General features: G+C 44.2%; 1 protein-coding gene across 1 annotated transcript in view; it reads left to right on the top strand.

Moving 5' to 3' along the window:
* LOC120045354 (protocadherin-15-like) overlaps positions 1 to 13,363 on the top strand; it is a 224,467-nt gene that overhangs the window by 130,903 nt on the left and 80,201 nt on the right. Inside the window, 2 exon segments of the mRNA XM_038990233.1 lie at positions 10,203 to 10,511; positions 12,092 to 12,316. Of these exon segments, the coding sequence (XP_038846161.1) occupies positions 10,203 to 10,511; positions 12,092 to 12,316 (534 nt within the window).

Here is a 13,363-nt window from a genome sequence, read left to right on the forward strand (position 1 = left end):
TATATGAGATACAGTGATATCCACACGGAATGACCTAAAATGATGAATCCCATATTGGTCTTTCACAGTCAGGCCAACCCAAGCTGTACTGTGCAGTAGGCTAATAGTAGGCCTACTATTGAAACAGATAAATGAGGCTGTCAACTGAGTCAGAAATTCAAAGGTGTCCATTTTTTCAGGTTTTTGCTCTCAAAGTCCATAACAATGCTTAAATCACATCAACAGACAACTTTTGAAGTCAAAAATACAATACATGTCGTTTTTTTGTGTAGTTACAGTTTAATTGAAGTGTGCAGGCACCTAGCACTGTTGTTTGATTAGCATTGTTTCTGTAGCACATGAGATGAGGTTTGCAAAATGAATGGCCACTGGATTTATGCAAATAATGCCAGGTAAGCATAGGCTACTTTGTAGCTAATATTTAATAGAGAAGGTTTTTGGGAAAGCCTTTCCATCTACCAGAAGAGTTAGGCCTTTCATTACTATCTATATTTTTCCTGTTCCATAATTGTTTGAAATCTGGATGTTTTACTTCATATTATGAGACATGTCTTACCTTGCTTCAAGTAGCCTATAGCCCAAATCCCACCATAGAAAGGTGGAGGCAATTATTTGTATAAAGACTTCCTCATTATGCGTTCTCCTGTTCTATTTGTTCTATTCTTTTTTCCCAATGTCTAGCAGCCAATGGCATTATCCTAGTCATATTAGCAACACATGATAGTTGTTGCATCTTTAGATCTCCACTCTCTCAATTCTAGCAGATATGTCCATCTCTGTCCGCTCACATATTTGGTGCGCATTTTAGAACGGCGTTTTGCCGTGTGTACGTTACTGCGCCTAAAATGTGAAGAAATCATCATTTATCAAAATGTTAAGCTAAACATTCCGATCTGTTCCATCAGTCCTATTAATTGATATGGCGTATACCTCCACTACACTACTTTGATATGCATCAATGGGGATTAAGAAGTGAGTATAGGCAATGCCCACTAAAATATAAGTAGACAAAGAGCGAATACCTGTGTGTGTGTGTGTGTGTGTGTGTGTGTGTGTGTGTGTGTGTGTGTGTGTGTGTGTGTGTGTGTGTGTGTGTGTGTGTGTGTGTGTGTGTGTGTGTGTGTGTGTGTGTGTGTGTGTGTGTGTGTGTGTGTGTGTGCGCGTGCCTGTGCCTGTGCGTGCGTGGCTAGACTCCCAAACCTGATCCTTCGTTTCCTCCAAACTGAAAATCATTCCAACCACATAACATGGCCTCCAGTGGAGAGTTTGGGACACGCTCCCAACCCTAACATTCCATGTTTGTCGCCCCCACAGCTAACCTGGAGCAAAACCATGGACCACAAGCCACATTAAAGCTGGCCAGAGGCCCTGAAGTGTGCTATCAGAATATATCTCTGCCAAACATGACCATCAACACTAACTCTCCCCCAAACTGAAATATTTGATCAAATAAGCTCTCAGATCTGATCAATTACTGCAATAACATCTCGGAATGTGCAATTGATCAGCAAGTCGCTCATACTGGCTCAGCATATGATAAGACAAGTGGGATTTGTGAGGCTACAGTATGCACATCAAAATGAGCAAGCCTTTATGGAACACTAAGCACTCAACCATCTGCCCTTCCTCAATCTGCCAACGCATGGTTATTACAGGTTTTTCTGATTGCTTAGGCACTATCTTTGAAACTATAGGCTATTTTTGCAAAGCTCTACACACCAACCACAAAACCTTACACCAAACCAGCAAAACATGATACATCTCTTGCAAAAGCAAACAATTCTTGTAAAAACTCTTCAAACTCTTTAAAAAAATGTTTTTTTTGCGTCTACAGTACACACAAACCGTCATTTGAATGAGCACACGAAGCACCAACTACGCACTGATGGTATAAATTAAAAACACTTTTGGCTTTTGCTTTTTCTGTTTGCAGGGCATAGCAGTTTGCAATAAAGTTTTGTCATACATGTAGTAAACACACATACACACAGGTATCCAAATGTGTAAAGTATGGATAAGGGGAAAATGTTCTAACACTCCTCAAACAACAAAAGCGCAGTAGAAGAAAACAAAAACATTTGTGCTAGAAAAAAAAGAACATAAACAAATGTGGCTCCATCTCACCTTCTTTGTGGGTCCGGCCATAAGACTTCATCCACATCACATGTTACATGTTACATCTACCGCAAGCTCTGGACATTTACACCTGGATCTTGCAGCTAACTAGCTGCTATCCGAGTGACTATTGGCTAACGTCGATTCCGGAGCAAACACCAATTATCCCGGAGCTAGCCAGCTGAAGAGTTCCATCATCCACTCCTGGGCTACAATCACCTATCCGGACCCGTTTTACTGCCGATGCGGAGCCCCACCGGGCCTTCACGACTGGACTACCGACGTGATCTGCCCGAGGGAGTTATCCAACTGGCCCCTCCATCGCGACGTAACCTGAACGCCCATCTGCTAACTGCAGCCCGCTAATCGTTAGCTGTCTTGAGCATATCGGCTGCTATCTGAACAGGTATATCGAACAATCTTCTTGGGCCACTATAACTATAACTATTTTGACAATAGGATTGGTCCCCTCTACCACACGGAACCCCACTAATCTACCGACGGAAACGCACGGGGTGGCTAAAAACAGACCTCAATCTTCTGCTAGCTTGCTAGCTGTCTGAATCGCCGTGACCCCAACCAACCTCACTACTCACTGGACCCTTATGATCACTTGGCTAAGCATGCCTCTTCTTAATGTCAATATGCCTTGTCCATTGCTATTCTGGTTAGTGTTTATTGGCTTATTTCACTGTAGAGCCTCTAGCCCTGCTCATTATACCTTATCCAACCCTTCAGTTCCACCACCCCCACATGCGATGACATCACCTGGTTTCAATTATGTTTCTAGAGACAATATCTCTTTCATCATCACTCAATACCTAGGTTTACCTCCACTGTATTCACATCCTACCATACCTTTGTCTGTACACTATACCTTGAATCTATTTTATCGCCCCCAGAAACCTGCTCCTTTTACTCTCTGTTCCGGACGTCCTTGACGTCCAATTCTCATAGCTTTTAGCCGTACCCTTATCCTACTCCTCCTCTGTTCCTCTGGTGATGTAGAGGTGAATCCCGGCCCTGCAGTGCCTAGCCTAGCTTGGTTTCATGCATGTTAACATTAGAAGCCTCCTCCCTAAGTTTGTTTTATTCACTGCTTTAGCACACTCTGCCAACCCGGATGTCTTAACCGTGTCTGAATCCTGGCTTAGAAAGACCACCAATAACTCTGAAATCTCCATCCCTAACTTCAACATTTTCAGACAAGATAGAACGGCCAAAGGGGGTGGTGTTGTAATCTACTGCAGAGATAGCCTGCAGAGTTCTGTCCTACTATTCAGGTCTGTACCCAAACAATTTGAACTTCTACTTTTAAAAATCCACCTCTCTAAAAACAAGTCTCTCACCGTTGCCGCCTGCTAAAGACCACCCTCTGCCCCCAGCTGTGCTATGGATACCATATGTGAACTGATTGCCCCCATCTATCTTCAGAGCTCGTGCTGCTAGGTGACCTAAACTGTGACATGCTTAACACCCCGGCCATCCTACAATCTAAGCTTGATGCCCTCAATCTCACACAAATGATCAATGAACCAACCAGGTACAACCCCAAAGCCGTAAACATGGGCACCCTCATAGATATCATCCTAACCAACTTGCCCTCCAAATACATCTCTGCTGTTTTCAACCAAGATATCAGCAATCACTGCCTCATTGCCTGCATCCGTAATGGGTCAGCGGTCAAATGACCTCCACTCATCACTATCAAACGCTCCCTGAAACACTTCAGCGAGCAGGCCTTTCTAATCGACCTGGCCCGGGTATCCTGGAAGGATATTGACCTCATTCCGTCAGTAGAGGATGCCTAGTTATTCTTTAAAAATGCCTTCCTCACCATCTTAAATAAGCATGCCCCATTCAAGAAATGTAGAACCAGGAACAGATACAGCCCTTGATTCTCTCCAGACCTGACTGCCCTTAACCAACACAAAAACATCCTGTGGCGTTCTGCATTAGCATCGAACATCCCCCGTGAAATGCAACTTTTCAGGGAAGTTAGAAACCAATATACACAGGCAGTTAGAAAAGCCAAGGCTAGCTTTTTCAAGCAGAAACTTGCTTCCTGCAACACAAACTCAAAAAAGTTCTGGGACATTGTAAAGTCCATGGAGAATAAGAGCACCTCCTCCCAGCTGCCCACTGCACTGAGGATAGGAAACTCTGTCACCACCGATAAATCCACTATAATTGAGAATTTCAATAAGCATTTTTCTACGGCTGGCCATGCTTTCCACATGGCTACCCCTACCCCGGTCAACAGCACTGCACCCCCCACAGCAACTCGCCCAAGCCTTCCCCATTTCTCCTTCTCCCAAATCCAGTCAGCTAATGTTCTGAAAGAGCTGCAAAATCTGGACCCCCACAAATCAGCCGGGCTAGACAATCTGGACCCTTTCTTTCTAAAATTATCTGCAGAAATTGTTGCAACCCCTTTTACTAGCCTGTTCAACCTCTCTTTCGTGTCATCTGAGATTCCCAAAGATTGGAAAGCAGCTGCGGTCATCCCCCTCTTCAAAGGGGGGGACACTCTTGACCCAAACTGCTACAGACCTATATCTATCCTACCCTGCCTTTCTAAGGTCTTCGAAAGCCAAGTTAACAAACAGATCACCGACCATTTCGAATCCCATCGTACCTTCTCTGCTATGCAATCTGGTTTCAGAGCTGGTCATGGGTGCACCTCAGCCATGCTCAAGGTCCTAAACGATATCTTAACCGCCATCGATAAGAAACAATACTGTGCAGCCGTATTCATTGACCTGGCCAAGGCTTTCGACTCTGTCAATCACCACATCCTCATCGGCAGACTCAACAGCCTTGGTTTCTCAAATGATTGCCTCGCCTGGTTCACCAACTACTTCTCTGATAGAGTTCAGTGTGTCAAATCTGAGGGCCTGTTGTCCGGGCCTCTGGCAGTCTCTATGGGGGTGCCACAGGGTTCAATTCTTGGGCCGACTCTCTTCTCTGTATACATCAATGATGTCGCTCTTGCTGCTGGTGAGTCTCTGATCCACCTCTACGTAGACGACACCATTCTGTATACTTCTGGCCCTTCTTTGGACACTGTGTTAACAACCCTCCAGACGAGCTTCAATGCCATACAACTCTCCTTCCGTGGCCTCCAACTGCTCTTAAATACAAGTAAAACTAAATGCATGCTCTTCAACCGATCGCTGCCTGCACCTGCCCGCCCGTCCAGCATCACTACTCTGGACGGTTCTGACTTAGAATATGTGGACAACTACAAATACCTAGGTGTCTGGTTAGACTGTAAACTCTCCTTCCAGACTCACATAAAACATCTCCAATCCAAAGTTAAATCTAGAATTGGCTTCCTATTTCGCAACAAAGCATCCTTCACCCATGCTGCCAAACATACCCTCGTAAAACTGACCATCTTACCGATCCTCGACTTCGGTGATGTAATTTACAAAATAGCCTGCAACACCCTACTCAACAAATTGGATGCAGTCTATCACAGTGCCATCCGTTTTGTCACCAAAGCCCCATATACTACCCACCACTACGACCTGTACGCTCTCGTTGGCTGGCCCTCGCTTCATACTCGTCGCCAAACCCACTGGCTCCAGGTCATCTACAAGACCCTGCTAGGTAAAGTCCCGCCTGATCTCTGCTCGCTCGTCACCATAGCAGCACCCACCCGTAGCACGCGTTCCAGCAGGTATATCTCACTTGTCACCCCCAAAGCCAATTCCTCCTTTGGCCACCTCTCCTTCCAGTTCTCTGCTGCCGTTGACTGGAACGAACTACAAAAATCTCTGAAACTGGAAACACTTATCTCCCTCACTAGCTTTAAGCACCAGCTGTCAGAGCAGCTCACAGATTACTGCACCTGTACATAGCCCATCTGTAATTTAGCCCAAACAACTACCTCATCCCCTACTGTATTTATTTATTTATTTATTTTGCTCCTTTGCACCCCATTATTTCTATCTCTACTTTGCACATTCATCCACTGCAAATCAACCATTCCAGTGTTTTACTTGCTATATTGTATTTACTTTGCCACCATGGCCTATTTATTGCCTTTACTTCCCTTATCTCACCTTATTTGCTCACATTGTATAAATACTTATTTTTCTACTGTATTATTGACTGTATGTTTGTTTTACTCGTTTTACTGTGTTATTATATGTGTCGAACTGCTTTGCTTAATCTTGGCCAGGTCGCAGTTGTAAATGAGAACTTGTTCTCAACTTGCCTACCTGGTTAAATAAAGGTGAAATTTAAAAATTAAAAAAAACATGTTGTCTTGAGCTAGGCAGCGTGGAAAGTATCGCCTGGAGTGCCGTATCCAGGCCTGGCATGACCCCTGATCCATGTCTCCACAAGCCTCCTCTATTGGTTGTAGAAGGGGTATGCATTGGTGGGGCTGGTGATCATGCACCTTCCAACCACATGCAGAGAAGAATTCTCCAATAGGATTCAAGAACGGAGAGTATGGGGGATATTGAGTGCGATGAAAAGTGGGTGACCTGTGAACCAATTGCGGACCACAGCAGACCGGTGGACACTAACATTGTCCCAGATGATAACGTACCTGGGCTGTTCTGGCCCCTGGTCATTAGGGATTAGTCTGTTGTTGAGGGTGTCCAGAAAGGTGATAATGTGTGCAGTGTTGTATGGGCCTAGGATTGCATGATGGTGAAGGACGCCGTTTTGACTAATAGCAGCACACATTGTTATGTTGCCACCACGTTGTCCCGGGACGTTGATGATGGCACGGTGTCCAATGATATTTCTGCCGCAGCCCCTTGTTTTTGCAAGGTTGAAACCTGCCTTGTCCACATATATTAGCCCATGATGCACTGCATCTGCTTCTGATACACTGCATCTGCTTCTAGCTCCATGACTCTCTGAAAGAGACAAGACAATGTAGCACAGTAGGAAAAGACAGGGATCAGTCAATATGATGTAGCACCATACACTTCCAGATCCAGTACCAATGATAGGAAAGTATAGCTTACCTGCACATATTCATATCTCAGTTGTTTTACACGGTCTGAGTTACTTTCGAAAGGGACTCTGTACAGCTGCTTCATCCTAAATCTATTGCATTTCAGTAGACGAGACAGTGCAGAGAGACTCACTCTGTTGACGTTTTGAAATATGGTGTTATCTGCCATTATGTGGTCCTGCAGTTCTCGGTGTCTGATGCAGTTATTTGCAATGACCATATTTACAATATGGGTCTCCTGCTCTGGGGTGAACAGTCAACCTCTTCCACCAGATACTGTTTTTTTTGCAGTTCTGTAAAAGCATTTGAATGGTTTTAGTGATAGATCCTTCTCATTATGAAAGTACAGTACATATTACTGTACCAGTAAGATTACAACACTTACAGTTACTTACTGGTTCTCATTTCTAAATATCCAGATGATACCTGCAACAGTACAGCGGCTCAGATTTGGTTGAACCCGCTGCCCAGCCTCCGTCATGCTCATCCCATGATTGACAACATGGTCAACCACAGTCGCTCTGATTTCATCAGTTATTGTGTTCCTGACTCCCCTTCCTCTTCCCCGTCCTCTCCTTCTCCCTCGTCCTACTTCACCTCCTCGTCCTCCTCCTCCTCTTACTTCTTCAACTCCTCCTCGTCCTCTTCCTCCTCCTATAGTTCTCACCCCTCTTACTCTCTGTCCAATATTGGCCTCCATTGTTGTCCAAACCAAATGTTTACCTGTGGACTATTTATAGTGCTCAAGCACTGATTTGAAAGTTAACTCATTATATAAAAGTGTTTTCACATTTGTCAATGTGGAAAGGCAATTGGCGAAATAGTGTAGTATTGTAGAGACCAATGTTTACAGTTTTTCTAGAAGTGTGTTATTACATTGCAAACTGAGTGTAAAGCAGTGAGTTGTGTTTACAGTTTTGCAAAAAGTGTGTTGTAAAATTACACACTGAGTGTAAAGCAGAGAACGTGCATTCAGTTTGGCACACATGGTAAATACATTGGCTACAAGTGTTAATGGTTTCAGAGATAGTGCCTCAAGAATCACTGTTAGTGTTTAAGCATTCAGAAAAAACTGTAGTACCGACGGTGGGCAACCTTGTGTGTTGTGGTATTATTTATAAACTGGGTGTTTTGAGCCCTGAATGCTGATTGGCTGACAGCCGTGGTATATAAGACCGTATACCACAGGTATGACAAAACATTTTTTTTTACTGCTCTAATTACGATGGTAACCAGTTCATAATAGCAATAAGGCACCTCGGGGGTTTGTGGTATAATGTTGATCGAAGTGATCCAAGGTACTGTCTGCAAGACAAATGAGTTTGAATATGTGTCAGCGACGGGATGAAAATCGTTGCCTGATTGGAATTGATGTCTAAGACTTGTCTAGTTTGCTTCTATTATCTCGTTGATAGCACTATCAGCCCATCTCCAATGTTTTACTTGGCACATTCTGTCTGCTACTGAGCGGCATTTTGCTCTGTTTATCAAGCCAGCAAGACCCATTACTGCATTCACTTTACGAGAGAGAGCAGGCAGCAAGACAAGTGAAGCAGAAATCACTGTTCTCTCTCTGGCTCGGCGTGAAGTCTCTTCCTCACTAGATAATGACACTATTCCCAAATTGTGGTGTTTACTGGTTGGGTCTGGGGTGATGCACGGTGTAAGACATATCTCTGCTTCTCTTCCATACAGGTTTTAATGAACTTTTAATGGATTTTCTGAAAAATGTATGCTTTCATTACCAGGCCCTGGATCCTTTAGAAGGTAATACAAATGTATTGAATTAATTCCATCACTGACTGGATACTGTAGCTACCGTCATGCTTTTGGCCTGGCTGTTGTGCTTTCAGACTACAGTCGAGCCAACATGTTCTTTGTTATTTCGCATGGTAGGATGTTGCACACCAGACATTAACAGCAGGAACATCATTTGGGTATTTTTTGCAATATGCTTTGAGTGAAGGCAATTTTCGTTTTTATGCGTATGAAAATTTAAATCCAATCCTGTCTCATTATCTCTGGTCGAAAAGAAATGTTCTCTGAAAAGAAACCTTTTCCAAAGTAAATTATCACTCATCTTTTAGTAGAATAAGTTAAATTTTCAAGATCGTGTATCTTTTCATCTATCAATGACTTCTAGCTCCCAATCTCGAGGTGAGATGTTATGTCTTGATCCTCCTTTATTCAATGGGATCATGGCGTCTCATTCCTACAAAGACCTCCCAGTACAGATGTAGGATCTTCATTTGATCACCCTGTTGCAGGAGAATGTTCCTGTACATTGGAGGTCTAAAAGGCTTCTGAGATATGTAATTTCTTCTTTGCATGAGCTATATATTCCGTTACCTCATTAGAGTGGGTTGGAAAACCTCCTCCACTGTCCTCAACCTCGATCAAATCCTGAAGAGAAATGGAGGGATTAATGCGGAATACAATACAAGCCTTACAGTATACAGACAGCGCTGCTTAACTTGCACAATGTTCTTCATTTGCATTACAGAGGACACAGTTTGGAGAGTGGGTTAAACTGTAGCACTGTACCTGTTTAAGGCTGTCAGCTTGGGGCCTGTGTATTGCTCTCTCCCTGCTGTTGAAACAGGTGTCTCGTCGTGTGTGTGTGTGTGTTCCTCCCTATTGGTTTATGCATGATGCTTACCATATGGATGGTCTAACTCCCCCTGTGTCTCCCTCATCATCCATCCATCCATCCATCCATCCATCCATCCATCCATCCATCCATCCATCCATCCATCCATCCATCCATCCATCCATCCATCCATCCATCCATCCATCCATCCATCCATCCATCCATCCATCCATCCATCCATCCATCCCTCCTATCTATCCATCTATCTATCATCCATCCATCATCTATCCATCTATCTACCCATCCATCCCTCCATCTATCCATCCATCCCTCCTATCTATCCATCTATCTATCCATCCATCCATCATCTATCCATCCCTCCATCTACCCATCCATCCCTCCATCTATCCATCCATCCCTCCATCCATCCATCCATCTGTCTATTTATTCATCCCTCCATCTATCTGTCCATCCATCCCTCCATCTATCCATCCATCCCTCCATCTCTCCATCCAGGCCACAGATCCAGACGCGGGGGTTAATGGCCAGGTGCGCTACCGACTGGTCAAACACGCCGACCTCTTCAGGATCAACTCCAACGGTACCATCTCCACCGCAGTGCCTTTGGATCGAGAGGTCAAGGGTCAGTATGACCTCATCGTGGAGGCGGAGGACGGAGCGGTGGAGGACCCCAGGAGGACCACACTGACTCTGTCGGTGACCGTGCTGAATGTGGATGATAACAGTCCGGTGTTCTCACAACCATCCTATACGGTCAATCTGCCGGAGAATAGTCCTAAGAACACAGTCATCCTGCAGTTTACCGTGAGTGTGTGTGTTTGTATATGTGTGTGTGTTTGTGTGTGTGTGTGTGTGTGTCCAAGAGTGCACAACATGCTCCATACACACTCAGCAGCAGGGGTATATACTACTTCAAACACTCCACAGTCCAAATGCATCCTCTTGTACATCAAAGCACACAAAGCCAGGAGGTACATGGTTAGCCTAGAGCATATTGACAGAGGATATCAAAACCTCAGACATGGCCTCGCTATTCAGTCACATTCTGCCAGGAAAGGGCAAACAGGAGCTTCAGATTCCCGCACAGCGGTCGCTGCCTTTTGTTACATCAAATTACACCATGTATCTATACCAACCAACCAACCATACAAACAAACAAACAAACAAACAAACAGAACATGACTCTCTGAGTGGAATAGAAACCGAAAAAGACAAACCACCCAATTTTTCCCCATTATTTTTCAAGAACCTGTTTCTAGAATTGTGTGTATTTGTGTTTAACAAGAACCTTTCCTTTTAGAATTGTGATTATTTGTGTTTTAAAATAACCTTCTTCTTTGATCCTAAAGTTGATCCTGGACTAACTAGAATTGTGGTTATTTGTTGTTGGTCAGCCCAGAGAATACTTTTTTATGAGACCAGTCATGTCTCCCTGTGTTGGGCTAATCATGGGACATTTCAGGTGGGGTTGGTTGATTGACAGTTGCCGTGACAATGACTGTCTGGTCCAAGTACACTGATCCCGGAGCAGTGACAAACCTATCATCACCTTACGTCGCTCCCCACGCCACACCGAACTGCTGATACGCTGATATTTTGGGCAAATTAGTGGGGCCACTGATGACTGAGCTAGCACGGTAGGGGGTTTATCTGTGTATAGGCCCAAAGATATTCTTCCCCGATACACCCTCCATGTTAACACACTCACCTCCACCTGAAAGCACTCCACAGACACACAGACAGGGATGAATCCATTAATAGTGGCCTCCCTCCTGACAATGGATTTGAGTAGTTATTACTGCAGATAACTGTGATTTGTCTGACGAGTTGCCATTCTGTAGAAACTAGAATTGCTTGTCGCCTGAATAAGGGACTCAGGTTTAAATAAAGGTTGCAAAATGCTGTATAATTCGTATCATTTTCTGGCTGTTAGGTTCTTAGCAAATAGGGAAATGTTACTTACGTAATACTTTTTTTTATAACTACTGTAAAAGTTACTGTATATCAGGTCCTATAGACGAGACTAATATGGGACACTGAACCATTACCCACAGTATTCCTTCCTGCTCCTCCTTCTCCACCTCCACCTCCTCCTTCATACCTTCTCCTCCACCTCCTCTTCCTCCTCCTCCTTCATACCTTCTCCTCCACCTCCTCTTCCTCCTTCTCCACCTCCACCTCCTCCTTCATACCTCCACCTCCTCTTCCTCCTCCTCCTTCATACCTTCTCCTCCACCTCCTCTTCCTCCTCCCCCTTCTCCACCTCCACCTCCTCCTTCATACCTCCTCCTCCACCTCCTCTTCCTCCTCCTTCTCCACCTCCACCTCCACCTCCTCCTTCATACCTCCTCCTCCACCTCCTCTTCCTCCTCCTCCTCCTCCAGGCCAAAGACGCTGACCTGGATTCCAACATCACCTTCTGTATCCGGACCCAGGAGGCCAGACAACTTTTTGCCGTCAACCCAGTGACTGGAGAGCTCTCTGTGCTGCAGACGCTGGACTTTGAGACCCTGGCAGCCTCGGACCATACCTACACCTTCGTGGTGGAAGCCCTGGACAATGAAGAGAGCATGCCCCCAGGCCTGGCCACTGTCACTGTAAAGATAACGGTAAGGAAACAACCTTGCCTCTGCCTCCTCCATAACAGAGCCCCATCAGTTAAGCCACTAGGCTGTTAAACAGTCACAAGCCAAAGCCATCATTCAAAGGGGAAAATGCAGAAGTGTGGCAGAATACTTGTTTTTTTTGTTCATAGATACATGCACAGCAAATTCTCCAGTGTTAAAATAATTATAATTGTTCACAAACATAGATATTAAAACAAACAATGAAGGGGACGGGTATGAGTTTCAGGCTCCTCAATCAGGGTAAAAATAGGCCCTCAAAATAAGGCCTTATGAAATACATATGGTATTGTGTAATAAAAGAAAGATATACTGTACAGTTGAAGTCGGAAGTTTACATACACTTGGAGTCATTAAAACTCGTTTTTCATCCACTCCACAAATTTCTTGTTAACAAACTATAGTTTCGGCAAGTCGGTTAGGACATCTACTTTGTGCAGTAATTTTTCCAACAATTGTTTACGGACAGATTATTTCACTTATAATTCACTGAATCACAATTCCAGTGCGTCAGAAGTTTACATACACTAAATTGACTGTGCCTTTAAACAGCTTGGAAAATTCCAGAAAATTATGTAATGGCTTTAGAAGCTTATGATAGGCTAACTGACATCATTTGAGTCAATTGGAGGTTTACCTGTGGATGTATTTCAAGGCCTACCTTCAAACTCAGTGCCTCTTTGCTTGATATCATGGGAAAATCAAAAGAAATCAGCCAAGACCTCATGAAAAAAAATGTAGACCTCCACAAGTCTGGTTCATCCTTGGGAGCAATTTCCAAACGCCTGAAGGTACCATGTTCATCTGTACAAACAATAGTAAGCAAGTATAAACACCATGGGACCACACAGCTGTCATACCGCTCAGGAAGCAGACGCGTTCTGTCTCCTAGAGATGAACGTACTTTGGTGCGAAAAGTGCATATCAATCCCAGAACAACAGCAAAGGACCTTGTGAAGATGCTGGAGGAAACAGGTACAAAAGTATCTATATCCACAGTAAAACGAGTCCTATATCGTCATAACCTGAAAG

This window comes from Salvelinus namaycush, chromosome 4, assembly GCF_016432855.1.
Source record: "Salvelinus namaycush isolate Seneca chromosome 4, SaNama_1.0, whole genome shotgun sequence".
NCBI classification, from domain to species: domain Eukaryota; kingdom Metazoa; phylum Chordata; class Actinopteri; order Salmoniformes; family Salmonidae; genus Salvelinus; species Salvelinus namaycush.